Raw genomic sequence first — 16674 nt, 5'->3', positions numbered from 1 at the left:
TTCACAAGAATCAGAGTGAAGATATGACCAAGCAACAAATATATGACCTTATTGATCTTGTAATGCTCAAATACCCTATAACAGTTTTTAAGCAATCCAAGTTGGCTTAGTTGAATAAGATATGACCAAGAAAATTATAAATCAAACAAAACAATATGCTTATCTGACAGACTCATGCATAGAAATCTTGAGTATGAAACAACACAAACTTATGCCACATCTTCCATTCAATTCAAATTGAATGTAATGCAAAAAAGAAGAGAACTTTTACAGTTTACTTATATTGAGAAGCAAGAATAAAAGGTAGGATAGCAACACTTGCTGGTACAAGGAAATTCAAGCATACAAGAAATATAATAGGTCAAACCATCTTTACATACGTTGCTGGAAGAGTTAGTTCTGGTTTCATCCGTGGTGCTGCAGACACTGCACTTGTCTCTGAGCGGGCATTTGCCCCTGTTGCACTCACAAGTTTGTCCTTTTTAATCCTTCTGACAGCAACTCCCTGTTGTATGACATCAAAAGTCCTCTTCTGAATAATTGAATTTACATGAAATCAGTTCTAGTGTAGAACAAATTAAAAGCAGAGAAAAAATGCAAGTGGAAGAAGATATGTGATATGTAATGCTAATCAGTAAAACTGAGATAGCAACCAGGAAAACCAAGTTTAAAATGATATGTTAAGTAAAGCAGCAACCAAAAAAAAGACCAAAACCACAAATAAAAGAGCCAGTGTCGTATCATCTTCTTGCAGATGTACAAGATTCTGTACGCACAAAGTTCATAGCAAAGAAGATACTGGACAAAGTAACGGCATAGCTGTAGGTTCGATTATCTTTTCAATCAACCAATTTGATTAGATGTATTACAATATTTTACTATAAAAAAAAAACATTTCTTCACTATGTCAATAATTTTTTGTGTAATCATTGAATGATATTTCATTTGTTTTTTTACCCATTATTTTGCAACATGGATATACAACATTTTCTTGATCAATGTTAATGCATTATTAAGTTTAGCAATAATTCATATTAGTAAAAATTCAACAAAGATGAAAAACCAAACTATGCATCAAGTATTAGGCACTGAGAAAATTAAGAGGTCACGCCCAACCTCTATTTTTTCTTAAAGCACTTACCTTGCTTTTTTCAGTATTCACATCTTTGTTTCCATTTTCAGCCTTCTCAGAATCTGAAAGTGCCTTATCCGGATGTTGCTCTTCTGTCTCTTCAAGTGCCTGCAACTCAGAACTCCAAAACGTTATCAAAGAACAAACAGGATTAAATAGATAATAATTTGCATGTTAAACAATACATTGTCACATGGGAAAGATTATGTTATAACATACACCAAAACCACTATATGGAAAGTCCAGTTCCCAAGTATCATCATCATCATTGACCCATGCTTGTCCAAACTATTTAGAGTATGCTAGATGGATCTTACCATGGAAGCCCAGCTTCTAAGTACGTAACTATAAATATCACACCTAGTAATATGATAGCATGTTTTTGAAAGCAAGGAAGACAAATGTTAAACCAACATATTAAAGAAAGTAATATGTAAAAGCATGTATATAGGTAAAAATGGAGCAGCAAGAATTCTCTGTGAGGATCCTGGCCAATCAATGATAAGTCTCAGTGTCAAACCTTGTTTATTAGCAAAATTCTGTTACTCTTCTCTAGCCAAATTATCCACATCTACCCAAATATTTTAAAAACACTGAGGTGATAGAGTAACGTGAACTACGAAATGAAGTAGAGTAAATCATCAGTTTCCATGGTTGAGGAGATGGAGGTGGACAGGATGACCCATCCAACTCTAGACAAGGGACACCAAATCACAAGGTTATGAATTAACTTGAATTAACAATGACTATGGAGCATGACCATCTTTAGAGAATGTCAACCCTAGTGAGAATAACTTTGGAATGAAGATTCTTGTTCACCACAATCCAAGTGAAGAAAATGGATTTGAAAGGTGCCCCAAAGCTGCTTTTGTCCAATCAACCCTACAATAGTGGATTTAGCCAAGAGTCTATGAGAGCAAATGAAGCACCAAGGCAATGTATCCAAAGAGTCCTCAGTGATGAACAGGGAAAAGAAACTGAGACAGTTAGCATAGACTGGGTTACTGAAGGAGATGTTCCATGTTTGCTTCTGATTCTCTTGACTGAGGCAGTCTTGGATGAAAAAAGAGTAACTGCAAGCTAAGAAGATATTCGGAAAGTCAGTGAGAGAGCTCCTTCCAGTAGCCCACTTGGGAAGTGTTGTCTCGAACAATAGCATCTGGGTGAGTAAGCTAGATTATGGATCTCCAGGTTGATAAAACCTGCTCCCTCATTCTTTGGCTTTGTTACCAGGAACAAAGCAACTTTGTATTTGATGCTCTTGATGGAGTTGAAAAAAGCATGCTGCACAGAATCTAGCCAAATATATGAGAACTCATATGTTGCTTAACTTTCGTAGTCACCCTATAATAATACATATATAAAGATCATTGGTTCAGAATAAGTTAATTACAAATCGATATGCATCAGATTTTTTTTTAACTTAAGTAAATAAAAAAAAACTAATAGGAAAATGTATGCCAAAGTGCCTAGCCACTAAAATTATTGCAGCACAAGGAAAATATTATAATTGTGGACGACTTATGGAAACCAGTAATTCATCATATAAAATGATAAATGGCTCATTTGCTAATTAAGAAAGGCACAGGTATTTTTTACAGAAATAAAAGTTTAGCACCTACCCCCCAGCGTAGATTATGATTCATCTGTTTGCCAAAATTGTTATTTCTACCCTCAACAGTTGCAAAATCTGCATTGTCAGAAACCGTGGTGGGCTGCCCAGGGTATACTGCCAAAATAATTGTGCAAAAGTACATTTAGGGAAAATAATACTATAGAAAGAAAAGCATGGAACAAGGAAAAGAGAATTAATAACATTTGAATAAAACCTAAAGATGTCAATCTTATGGATAATGGAAGAGGTACCTTCAAAATCAATATGCTCATTTATTATGCCAAGAATGGTAAGAGAGTGTGTTTTCTGAAGGTACTGCAGAAGAAGGTCATAAGAATACTGCATGAGCAAAGAGAAGACCAAAGTGTCACCGTCTTGTAATTAAGAGACCAAATGTTGCAAACTTACTAGAGGCTTGCATCTGTTGACAAGTCTTGCAATATGCAAAATGTAAAAAAAGACAGGCATACAAAGGGAAAGATCTGAAACATATAGACAAGAAAATAGATAAATGCTACAAGAGAAGAACCCTTTTCATGCTTTATCTATAATTGACAAATAGTTCTCAACACATACATGATCAACATGATAGAAACATAATAACATATGAACTACTTGCCAGCACTGTGGCATTAGGAACAAACAATTCTTCAGTTTCTGTGCCTGAGACTAAGAAAAAAAATCTAACAACCTTGTATATACCAAGATTATTAGGCTCGTATTGGCCAGTACCTTGTTGTACAAGTCCTGTTGTTGAAAATTTAGCTTCTGCATATAGCATACTAGCATCCTCTAGATCAAATAGTGAAAAATAATTGAAAAATAAAAAAGTACAGCAAGCAACTTCTTAGATTCCATCTTGAGTTTTTATGAATGTTTGCTTTGTCACAACTTAGGTTGAAGCTTTAACGGACCAAATTATATATTTTTTACAACTCAATAGCAGAATAAGGCATGTAGCTAACCATAAATAATTTGGGCACATGATTTCTTATTTTTGTTGTGTTTCAATTTGAAGCTCTACCTTGTGCAATCTTGGATTAAGAATTGTTGCTTGGGAACATTTACCAGTGCATTTTTCATGCCATCTAAGGCTGCATCTTCATGAGGGTTGGCTCATCCATAGAACAACTAGTTTTGATCACACAATCAGAATTGTATGATCTTAAGTACAAACATAAAGAATGGTGCATTGATGAAGATATGCACACTGCTGGTCAATAACAATACTAGCAGAATACACCAGAGTAGATTTAGACATTTAGCTGTCTAAAATTAAATGGATTCATCCACACATCTATACAAGTAAATAAACAGGAAAGTAAGGAACTTAAGTACAGAAAGTTACAGTAGTTGCAAAACTGCACCTCACACAATTTTATTTTCAGTTTGTTCAGCCTAAAAGGACGGGCCAATTCCATCTCCTGCTACAAGAGACATACACATGAATAGATATTTATTAGAAACAGGCTCAGCAGATTAACCAGCCAACAAAAAGATTTTAAAGCTACAAATTTTAGATACAATAACCTCTGAATTTAAGGTGGAAAGACTTCGTTCAAGCTTTTGTAATTCTCTCAAGTGTCGAGATTCATGATCTTCACGGAATGCACAAAAAAAAATTCGAGCTGCAGGTTACATGCAGCCACATGAAACAGTAACATAGAATTTGGAACTCAAGGACAAAAAATAAATACAATTTTTATCTGTAAATTAGGAATTGCATTAAAGAAAGACATGCACCTTCATGTACAAGTCCACCTGCCACAAGATCCATAAAACAGTGTATGTACACTGGATAAAGTACAGAAAGCAACTCATGCTGTGGAAGATCAGGGTACAAAAAAGGGGATGTTGGTCCAAGAAAAAATATATCAAGACAAAATAAGAACTCAGAAAAATTGGCTAGATAAATTGTCAACCATACGAGTTAAAAGATAGCATGATATCTTCCAATCAACACATCAGAATAAAAAAAATTCAAATTTTTTCCTGGAGAATTTAAGCTAACTAGAATAAAAAAGTATTAGCAGTGTAAAGCATCAGATACTTTATTCACAATAATCATACATGTGAACAAATTCTTGAATGGACATACCCTATCTAGCTCAAATTTCCATTTGACATCTAGACCAATGCAAGGGGTCAAAAACATATTATACGAATGTCATAGTGGTCAAGAACCTGAATCTCCTTTGCACTGAGATTGGGATGCAACAAAAATTAGAATGTTCATCCTCACATCTAGTTATCAAACTTCACAACATTCCTTTCCATAAGACATTAATTACATAAAGATGCATGCCCATCCTCTGCATCTTGCTTCTCAGATGCATGTAGCTAACCTCAAACTGTACAATAATCTATTCTAGATGGGTGAACTGAAGGATAATAATCCAGCTAGGAAATGAAAAACTGATAGCATGTGTTCTAGATCAAGGAGTTTGGAGACCAGTTAGAACATAGTATTGGAAAACAAAAAAAAACATACTTGCCCCAAAACTGATCCTCTTAACAGTTGAAATACTTGTATAGCTTAACAGTATCTGCAAATATCTTAAATTCTAACCAATAAGAAAAAACAGTATATATCCAAAAGTAACACCACAATGAACCATTAACAAAAACTATAATACACAAAACATGAAGCAATATGTTAACCTTAAAAGCATATCCCATTGCCTAAGTCCTAAGAAACAAACTCAGTAAGTCAGTATATGAAGTAACTCCAACTTGTAGGCAGCACTCATTCACATATTGCTATTTTCTAACTATATAATTGATTATTTACCTTGTATAAGTCACGCGAATTATATGCCAACGAACGCAGCTTGCTATAACCATCATTATATCGTTTTGGATCGTTTTCTACTCTGTAAAGAATAGTTAATATTAGATGCATAAGACTGGGAAAAAACATGATGTAGTGGCAAAGAGAAATGAAGATGCATCCAATATCATCCAAAATCACATAAGATATATTTTGTGTTGAAGAAGAGCTATCTTGATTATTCAACAAATAGCTAAATTAACAATATTTAATCCATTCGAGTCAATTCTAGATAGGGTAAATTGCAAAATATATTCAAGCCTTTACCACTTTTAAGATTTAAAAAAATGTATTCCCAGGGTTTCTTACAAAGTAAAAGAATCCATTATTGTTTCAGGCTTGTACTAGAGATTGTAAGGGAAGGGAGACAAGGGAATATACGAACAGGTATGACATATACAATGGAGAAGGTAGAAAAAAACAAAGGTTCCATTTATTATCTTCTCTACATAATCCTCAATCAAAACAGGCTGCATTACCACCTATAAATAATTTCATGGACTTTATAACATCACTTTGTGCAGACGTACTTAATCTTTATAAAACTGATTTTGCAACACAGATTTTCCATCCTGAATGCACACTATTGGCAAGAGCTTGATGGGAAGTGAAAAGGTAATGAGTGCTGAATAAAATGATAAATACTCTAAGTTCAACAGAGTAAAGAGAGAGAAGCAAGCGTCTCCTGTGAGACTCAGAACGTTATTCTCTTCCTCTACCCAGCGATATGATTCAATTTTCACATCCAAGCACCAGTATTTCTCACACAAACAAGAGGATCAAAAGAGGAAAATTTTCATATCCCAAGCAATGCAGTATCGGAACTTCATGAATATTTGAAATACCAGTTACATTGTCGACATCTTTTAGCTATAAATGGCAGCGTTAAGAAATTGTTGCTGAATCAAAACACTAAGAAAAAACGAGGAGGCGAGCTTAGCTTGCACAACCTGGAGACAAAGTGATCGGAGCTCGGAGACGCGGAGACGTTATTCTGCTCTTCCTGAAGGGCCAGGTCGGCTTTCGTGTAGCCCTTCTTGCTTAAGTAAGCTACCACCGTCTTCTTGATCTCTTCGTCCTCCATTAGCAAACACGCAAGCTACGGCAGAAAACCGGAGCCAAAGGACCGCTAGGGTTTGGGGAAGGGGTTTCGACCTCAGTCACGGCTCTCGCAACTACCCGCAAACAGGGTGATTGATGGATTCGTTAAACAAAGAGATTGCAGACGGACATAATCATCACAAAAACTTTTACTATTTTTATTTGAGGAAATATCATTTTGCCTCAAATATTTATCGAATTTTCACTTTACCGTTCATGGTTTAACATTTATTTTTATCGTACTTCACGCTTAACTTTTACTATTTATATACTTAAACTTAAAAATATCATAACCGTTAGAACTCGCCCCTCCTTGTACATCGGCGTCCGGAAAGGCGGAAACGCACGCGGCTGCTACCCTAGCAGAACGCCGCTAGGTGACCCTTCTCCTCCTCGCTCCAGCAGCCACGGTGGATCTCGACGCAACTCCACCTCGCTACCGGCAGCCGCTTTAACCGATTTCTACTCTTTTTTCCGGAAGATTTCGACCGATTTCATCATCAACTGACGTTGAATTCCTAAAGATTTGAAGCACTATCGGTCTGTGGTCGAGAATTCGCTGGGAATCAGATCAGCCAACGCCGATCCTTATCCAACTCGTCTGTTTCGTATCGGGATCGGCCGAGTTTACCAACCATTTTTCGGATCGAGTTACCTGATTGGGTGGGTCATCCAGCTACGTTGCTTACATTGTGAGATCAGCTTCTTCTCCACTGGAACTGTTTTTGTAACCTTATTGTTCGTCCCTCGCTGTGGTTTCCTGCACCCTTCGTCCGATACTGACGAAGCTTGAACCCGATCGAGGAAAAGAATGGTACTCTTTTCCACTTATTTTAATCTTCGGATGAATCAGAAGTTTTTTATTTGTTCCTATGAAAAAAAAATCCTGAGATCTAATTTAGCACTACTATTGGCTTGAAGGCAAACTTTTGAGATAGAGATTCTTGGTGTTACAAGGCCGCTTGTGAGTAATTACTCGTAAGACAGAGACATCAATTTATAATAATGTATAACAACACCTTATGAGTGTGTAACATTGATGTACATTCTGATGATAACAACACCCTATCAGTATTCTCTCTTTGATGTTTAACACCCTTCATTTTTAAATGTATACAAAGTATGAACTCTGCTGGAAGAACAAGGATTTTATCATTTTCACTGCCTCTCTTTCTATCAGCTGTATAACATGTAGATTCCAAAGAGAGAATTATAAATGTTACTATCAATTATACTGAATCTCTGGTAGTGCATGAAATTGAGATTTGCATAAGGACCTTTTGGAAGATACAACTACATTATTAGGATGGGATGTTATTCGTGCATACCTAGACAACTTCTCATGTGTTTACTGTAGATATTAATGTTTGGAGATGATCCTTTCTCTTGGATAGAATAAGATTGTGTGTGTGTTTGTTTCTGTGCAATGCAAGCTGTTGGACTGCAATCAGTCAAAACATAGCTGCAGGCAACTGATATGCCAAACAATTATACTCCTTTGTATATATTCTGAAGAAGGCACCAATTTCACTTGGTATAGGAATGTATAATCTATAAGAAGGTATTTCCTGAATGTTTCTGCTGGAGGGATCCAGTCTCTAAAACAGAAGAGTAGCCTCATGAAGAGTAGCCTCATGCCTTTTATTGTAATTCTCGATGAATAAGATTCAGGCTTGTCATTGGGACCATTGTTCTATATGACTAAAATCGACCAAGGGATATAAAGTCTAGAGGTAGGCGGTTTTGAAACGGACTCATATTAGTAAATGATTTGTCAAGCTTGTGATGAGGATCTATGTGCCTTCGCATCAGCTTGTTAATTGTGAATGGAAATTTGTTGCCGAAATTTAGTTCCATATATTCATAAATATGCATTCTACTGTTGAATTTATTCATATGCATACCTCATGGTTCTGACCTTAAATACTATAAAGGGCATTAGGTGATTCAATAAAAGCTTGATTTTATAAGTGTGAAACCACAATTATCAACTATGATGACTCAGAATAAATGATGTTGAGACTTATCTTGATGAGTTCAACATGTGATGGTTGTGTTGGAGGTTCACACACTCCATTGTATGAATTTCAGTGGCCAAATCAGAATATCAATACTATGTTAATCTAAGGTTTGGTATGCAAATTTGTGTAGCTTCATGTGCAAGTATGCTCAAAACTATTCTTTTTGGTGTCACGAGGTTTCTTTGTATGATGGAAACATGTGGTTTTGAACAAAGCTAGCCTGGATAGGAGTGCACTCACGTAGAAAATATTGCTAAGTATTAATTTTCTCTGAGGGATCATAATGTGCTCTGAGATGCTCATGGTACAACTGGACTAGAGAGACTATAAATTTAAATTCATAAAAAAACTGAAGAAGTATAAAAAATAAAAAACAAATAAAATAAAGAACAACACAAGCTTATGTAATATGATTTCTACAAATGTAAAAGAAAGAAGTTTTGCGCAGAACCAAACCAATATGAACTATTGATTGTTTGTTTTGACTTCTTCTCTAAAATCATGGTCCTATATATTCAAATGTCCCATGCAAAGAAGTTGCATCAAGTGTTCATTGGGTATGAGTTTAATCACATGGTCACATGGCAGGTGTATCATTCAAGTTTTGCTGATCAAGAAGATACATTAAGAGACTGTGGATGTCCACTTCTTCCACTGAAAAGTCACATCAAAGGTCCTGCTCCTGTCTCTGATCCAGGTTCTCTATGTCCCCCCAGTTTTTTATTGTGTGTGTGTGTGTACTTGACATTTTACATTAACGTGGCTCTGAAACGGCTGAGTGTTGCAGAATAGCAGCAGGGACGAAAGCCATCATTGATTTTGGGCCTGGAAAAGGTCCCCGCACCGGTAGAGAGCCAGGTTTTCCTTTTCCTGGTCTCTTTGCCCTTCCCCAGTCTCAGGACTAAGCAAGTACTACACAATAATTCACTTAAATCATCCCTTTTCAGCTCTCACTAACCTTACATATATCTGGCTGAAGCAAATAAGGGAGGAAACCAGTGGATTGCTAAACTGCGCTTATAGACCTAACCTAATGGCACTCCTAACAAGTGGGGAAGTTCATGAGCGACTTTGCAGTTTCTATCTTTCGAGTGGTGAATGCAACTTTCTAGTTTGTTGATTGTTTCTATAGCTTAAGGTTGTAGTGATTGCAAATGATATATATATATCAGTTTAGACTAGGAAGAGTCATATAATTGTTCCACATATTTGCATTAATTAAGGATTTGGCCATGTTCTGACATATATATAGATAAGCTTCCAAATTAAGGCGTGGAAAGTAGGGTCGTGTGAAAATGGTGGATGAGGTGAGTCCACCACAACTTTAATCATCAATTTGTTGGGTTTATAGGAATAGGAGATTTGTCAATTAAGATCTTCATCTCTAGTCACGGCCAAAGTTCTAGCTAATTCTCTATGTGAATACTCTGTTTTTACTTGTATCATTTTGGTTTACTTATATATCCAAACTTTATTGAAATTTATCTCCAATGAAAATTTAAAATGCCATTAGAAAGTAAATAAAAAATAACAACCCAAACTTTAAATTGAAACAATGTAATAAAAAATGATAGTGGTAAAATAGAGCATCAAGAACAAGAAAAATCTTATTCCTACCAAACTATACGCGTTATATATTTAACAACAATCATACTTCATTGTCAACCTTTTTCTTTTTCACCTAAAGAAGCCTTTTATTAGTTGCTCAATCATCATCAAATTACATATTAATCAACCCAATGGATGTGAAAGAATTTGCAAAGTAGCATCCACCCAAACCGATCAAAACTCGAAATTTGGTTCAACCGCACTGAATTGGAGTTAAACATTATTTGCTTTGAGAAAACTCACAAATTGCCCTTTTAATTTGACATTGTATAACATACTCTAAAGGTCATTTTATGTAATAGCGACTATAATTAATACAAGAAGAATAATAAAAAAAGATCGCCATGAATTACATTAAAAGTCATCTACTCCTAATAGCAACTAACTAATTTAATTTGACCATACCAAAGGATTATGCTAGTGAACTAAATTTATAGTTTTGTATAGAGAGGGGGATGAGGCCGATTTTATTCAAATTCAATTGTGTGAATGTTGAGTAAAAATAGGATTTCAATCGAGCTCATATAGACTATAGACTCCAAGGCATTGTCGTGTTGGATAGCATATACTTGTTGTATTAGACGTTAATAATGGAATCTTATTAGTATTAAAAGGCACATCATTGTCGATGACTAATAGAGATTTCTACAACTATTTGCATTGGAGTCTTTTTTTTAATTTGATTTATAATTTTTTGATTAAAAGTAATTCTCGATTCTTACATAAAATTATTCAAGTATTATATGATCTAAAGATTGCCTTTGAAGGATTTAGCTTTGGAATGTCATGATCCTAGTGAGTAGCTTCCTTCAAGAGGATCTATCACTTTATCTCTATATCTATATGTTTGTTGCCGTGTTTGAATCACAACAATGGTTTTAGTTACTCACCAAAAAGTGATGTCGATTAGCATAACCCTTAATTAATAAAACCTAAGGTTAGTCATAAATGAAATGGAGTGAAAGGGTTAGTTCGATTAAATTGGAATGGTTACCAAATTAAATATATCCTAACCACCAACTACTTTGTTTTATTTCTTGTTCAGTTTTTTTTGTAAAAAAAAAATCAATATTATATTGTTTTAAAGTTATTTTAGTAAGTAACTATCAATTAATTTTAACATCGAGATAAAGTAATTCACATTCTCTTTATAATCTTAATATTGATATACTCATTTCCATCTACCTACCTTCAAGTCATCTATGTCAACGTCCTCATTTCTCATTAACTTTCCTTTTTTTAAAATAAATAACACAAAGAAAATTCTTATCTCTTTCCCTCGATTTTCCTTTCCCTCCAATTAATTTCTTCATCTTCTCCCTCCCTTCTCCCAAGACAAGGTAAACACAGCATCAAAGTGGAAGTTCAAGAAGATACTGAATCAAAATGCCAGAAAGAGGTCTTCACCTAAAAACTAACCACAAGTGATCTTATAAAAGATAAAATTTATCATCCTAATAGTTTCACATGGTCAGTGTTATAATCATTTATGAAAAATTAAATCGAAAAACTACAAATGATCATCACAAGCAAACAAATAATCCTGTTTCCATAAAACGGCTTCATCTCATTCAATGTATTTGTACGGAGAAACACGATACAAATGTACAGATCCAGCGTATGCCACGTCATCATGCATCAGATTTCATGATGGTGTACGAATCATATTTGTATAATAATAATAATAAATCGAATTTGTTTTATTCGCACGCGATAATCCAAAATTTTATGATTGTTTATAAACGAATTTAATGGGTTTTAAAATACTCAACTTATCACAACTTTTAAAAATAAATAAAAAAAGCACCTCAACTTTTATTTTGTTTGTATGAGCACTTATTTTTAAAATTATCTTCACCTTAAACAAATATAAATAAATAAAAATTGACTATCAATATTGATGTGGAATTTTCGCTTGCTGCTTGAACTAATTAATACGATTGAGGTCCATGATTATTTGATCATAACCCGATTAGACGGTAAAATTATAGTCACGATTGCAATATTTATGATTGCAATCATAAATATTAATTGCAATCAAATTTAAATCGAGATCAAATCTGTCGCAACCCCTAGCTACGAAATCACGAGAAGCACAATGAGCCTCTTAGTCACGAGAATTTCACAATGAATAGTTTGTTTTATTTTATATTTAAAAAGGAAAATAATTTTAAAAAATGAATATACTCTTTGATTAATAAAAAGTAAATGTTTTAAAAAGTAGACTGCGTTAAATTATTTAAATTATATATATAGCTTGAATTTTTTTTTTCTTTTTTGGAAATAATTTTGGATTGAATTGATCGTGAGCATGCGCCGTGAACACAAGAAAAGTTGTAATAATGATTGGAGCGTCAAGCGCATGGTGGGGTCCCTAACCACGTGGGTCCCGTACAAAAGCACGACAGCCAAGCCACGTGAGTGTGGACCCTGTCCGCTCTCTCTTTGCCTTTCCGTTGTTTTTGTCGCCAGAAAATAAACCTTATTTCGTTTTATTTTTTTACTGAATAAAAATATATAAATTAAAACATAAATAATAATTAGAATTGCATTCTTTTATAAATATTTAACTTTAATAAAATATTTGATAAAATAGTTTTTATTTAAAAAACACACTTTTAGAATAATTATCTGACCAAACTTAATTATCCAATTTAATTCATCAACAATTTTTATCCAATTAATGAGACGGTTAGATCATCTAAATCAATCGACTTATTTAGATTTATCAATATGCTCGAATAGATCGACACGAAATTAGTCGTCTTGACTAACTCGATTGTTCTTATTTGGGTGATTGATCTGACTTGATCACATGGTCCAACTGAATTAATAGCACAACTAACATGATGATCTTAGCTAGACTAATTAAATTAATCGGTTCAACTAATTTTATAGGTTGATAAATTAATTGTCTCGATTAGCTTGACCACCCTCTCCGCCTCATTGACAGAAGAAATTATGAGTTTATTAAAAGTCAGTAGCTATTTAATTCAGTGAGCATTTAATTACATATTCTTTTTAAAGAAAAACAAATTAATTAATCTTGTTAATTTAGAGGGAATAGAATTTGCTTTCTTCCATCCATTTCAATCTAAAAGCATCCTATCATAAACTTAAGTAGAATTTGTCCTTTTTCCTTCCAATTCTTGATTCCCCCACATAGTAAATTTGAATAGTAAATTTGAATAAGTCAACGTCCTAAATTTTTCATCTCATCATAGGAAAATCTAACTCGAGTTATTATTTCCATAATATAAAAAGACTTATTCATAATTTGATTTGTAGGTCAAATTTACTTTAAGATGATATAATTTTAATTAAAATTACTCTGAGATGAGATTTCTTTTTTTATTACTTTTAAAAGAGAAATATTCTTTTGATGATGTAGATAATTAGAGGAGTGCTTTTGATTCGACAAAATAATGGAGAAGGAATGGCTAAAGGAGGAAGAATCATAGAGGGCACAAGGTCCGTGCCAAAAAGCCACCTTCTATTCCCTTCTTTTGTGAAACCTCTCCCTCCACTCCCACTTCATCCATGAAACTAGTTAACACGCCATTGCATGACAAAGGCAAGAAACCTAAATGGGGGGGGGGGGGGGGGGGGGGGGGGTGGACCCACACGTCCTTAGGCTAGTTAGATTCTGCTCAATCTAGCTATTCCCTAGCCTATTTAAATTATATGTCACATGCTAGCTCTTACATCATAATTTTCTCTATTATCACTTTACTTCCACGTTCTACCATAGTAGCACAGTAAATTACGATCATGTGTGTGTATATATATATATACAGTTCGTCTATCCTGAGCACCGGATTCGTACGTGCCGCGTGCGCACTCCTCCGATGTTCACTTGCTTTCACCGCCCGTTCATCGCCGTCCGACCACCGCCGGCAGCCGGACCGGATCCGTTGGAACCGCAACTCGACGGCGCACATTCCGGCATCGAATTTCGGCCGGATTGGGCCGGAATCCGGCCGAAATTCCGGCCGAAACACGGCAGCAGTGGCTGGCGCCGCTGTCGCCCGGAATTCGAGCGGATTCCGGCCGAATCGCGGCCGGAGACCGGCCGCGATCGATGCGCCCGGCGCCGGGCGTCGACCGCGGCCGGTCTCCGGCCGTGATTCGGCCGGAATCCGGCCGGATTTCGGCCGGAATCCGGCCGGATTTCGGCCGGAATCCGGCCGGATTTCGGCCGGAATCCGGCCGGATTTCGGCCGGAATCCGGCCGGATTTCGGCCGGAATCGGCCAACAGACACTGTTGTCCGATTCCGGCCGAAATCGGCCGGATTCCGGCCAAATCACGGCCGGAATCGGATAACAGTGTCTGTTGGCCGATTCCGGCCGAAATCCGGCCGGATTCCGGCCAAATCGCGGCCGGAATCCGGCCACCGCCGGACCGCCGGCGAGTTGCGGTTCCAACGGGTCCGATCCGGCAGCCAACGGTGGTCGGACGACGATGAACGGGCGGCGAGAAGCGGCGGAGGTCCGAGGAGAAACACTGTTCAATCGCAATTTTTGGACGGCTGAGCGTTAGCGCGCGATCGGATGAACGGTCAGGATGGAGGTGCTCACGGGTGCTCAAGAGATCGGTGCTCAGGATAGCCCTTCTGTATATATATATATATATATATATATATATATATATATATATATATATATATATATATATATATATATATATATATATATAATTGGACGAAAGGTTGTTAGATGTTGATCGCCACCTTCACTCTTTCTACGAGTGACGACTCTTGTTTTGTTATTATATATTCTTGCTTCTCTCATACTATCAATTTTCTTTTACTTGCACTTTCAATGTCGTTGATATTTTATTCCTCTCATTCCAGTAAACAAACCCAAGTAGTTGGGATATCCACATTGTTAGGAACCAAAGTCGAGTGTTTAGTTGGTGAGTCGAGCAATTCGAATATTTTCAATTTTAATATGCCTATCAAAGTAATTAACTAATTAATCTACTAATTTATTCCTCTTGAATGCGAGCTTTGACCTGAAACAGAATTAAGCTGCAAGGACGCGACCCTCATTTCATTTCATTTCGTTTCATTCAATCGTGTTATACACATAGCTGGATGAAAGCCTTTTCTTTAATTTAGTGATACATAGTTTAATTAAGCAGGCATCAAATTAGGAACTTAATTATATCGAAGGGACCACTTTAGAAATAGTAAAACTTTTCTCATTTCTTCCTCCTTTTTCCTCTCCTCTCCTTCTTTTTCGGCAAAAAGTAGGCCACAATTGATCGCTTGCCTGCCGATGTATCTAGTCTATTAATGTAATGCAAATATATCTGATGTAAAGTCAATCCATTATTTGCCTATATTTTTAGTTATTCTACCAGGAACGGCCGACGTCTCTATTTTGTTTTCACTTCCAAGGCCCATTGTAAAATTAGCATAAATTTATGGAGTTTACCGTCGTAAATTCTACAAGTTTCTCATCCAAAAATGGAAGAATATCTACTACTGAAGAAGAAGCTACCCAAGTATTAAGTCATCGTCTTTGTACATCGGATGTTTCTTCGAGTAAAATCGGAATGCTGTGGGTCTGATGGACAGGACCAAAGTGTGGGATCGAGAGGAGAAGAGAAGAGCACCGAGGGGGTGGGGACCCCTCACCGCCAGCTCACACCAGCACATTCTTCATTGGTCATGCTAAATCAAATCCCGGCCACACCTTCCTTTTATTATCAGCAAACATGTGCCGTGAGTTGGTAAAGGTTAATAAGAACAAAGGAAGAAAAGCATTTCAATTTACCCCACTTAAGTTTCTAACAAGTTCATTTTACCCCTCAAAGTTTGTGAAATTACATTTTATGCCTATGACAAAGGGTTGGGAGACCTTTGTGTGAGCCTGGACCTGGCGGAAGTTTTTAAAATATAAAGAGGCGAAATGTAAATCTTTGAAGTCGATGGGAATTTGTTAATTTTTTTTTTCTATTTGGCCCTAAGAATTTCTCAATTATAATACTAATAACTTCAGCAGGGGAGATGCCATGTCCTTGTAGCTGGACGAGCTGGGGCGGTGAACGCTGTGCCTAGATCAATGCAGTTGCAGTCTACTTTTGCAACGTAATTATCTCTCTCTTTTTGACGGCCATCTGTGTCCTGATTGATTGATTCCTCTTTTTCCTTCGCAATTCCATCAACCATGGCAAAAAATTAATCTACCACCAGAGTCAGGGGAGAAGCGGCAGCAGCAGAAGAAGAAGCAGAAGACGAGGAGGGACATTTTGGGAAAGAGTGGCGCTGAAGGTTTCCTCCCACCTGAATTCCAACGACTGCCTCTTGCGCTCACCAATCTCCACCTCACACCGCCACGGCTGCCGCCGCCGCCAGCATC

At 36.3% G+C, this 16674-nt stretch overlaps 1 protein-coding gene across 1 annotated transcript; it reads right to left on the bottom strand.

Annotated features, from left to right (window-relative positions):
* Positions 1-361: 361 nt before the first annotated feature.
* LOC141824257 (transcription initiation factor TFIID subunit 5-like) lies at positions 362-6768 on the bottom strand. Its single transcript, XM_074711515.1, has 9 exons — positions 6528-6768; positions 5539-5620; positions 4491-4569; positions 4278-4375; positions 4115-4171; positions 2999-3086; positions 2755-2861; positions 1142-1240; positions 362-532 (listed from the first exon to the last, which is right to left on the bottom strand). Exons 1-9 carry the CDS (start codon positions 6659-6661, stop codon positions 362-364), a joined length of 915 nt encoding a protein of 304 aa, XP_074567616.1. The 5' UTR covers positions 6662-6768.
* Positions 6769-16674: the final 9906 nt, after the last annotated feature.

The sequence above is a fragment of the Curcuma longa genome, chromosome 1 (assembly GCF_044706935.1).
Source record: "Curcuma longa cultivar G26 ecotype Majalengka, Jawa Barat chromosome 1, ITB_CL_G26_1.1, whole genome shotgun sequence".
Taxonomy (NCBI): domain Eukaryota; kingdom Viridiplantae; phylum Streptophyta; class Magnoliopsida; order Zingiberales; family Zingiberaceae; genus Curcuma; species Curcuma longa.
Note: the sequence above shows the minus strand (reverse complement) of the source record. Positions and strands in the feature narration are given on the sequence as shown.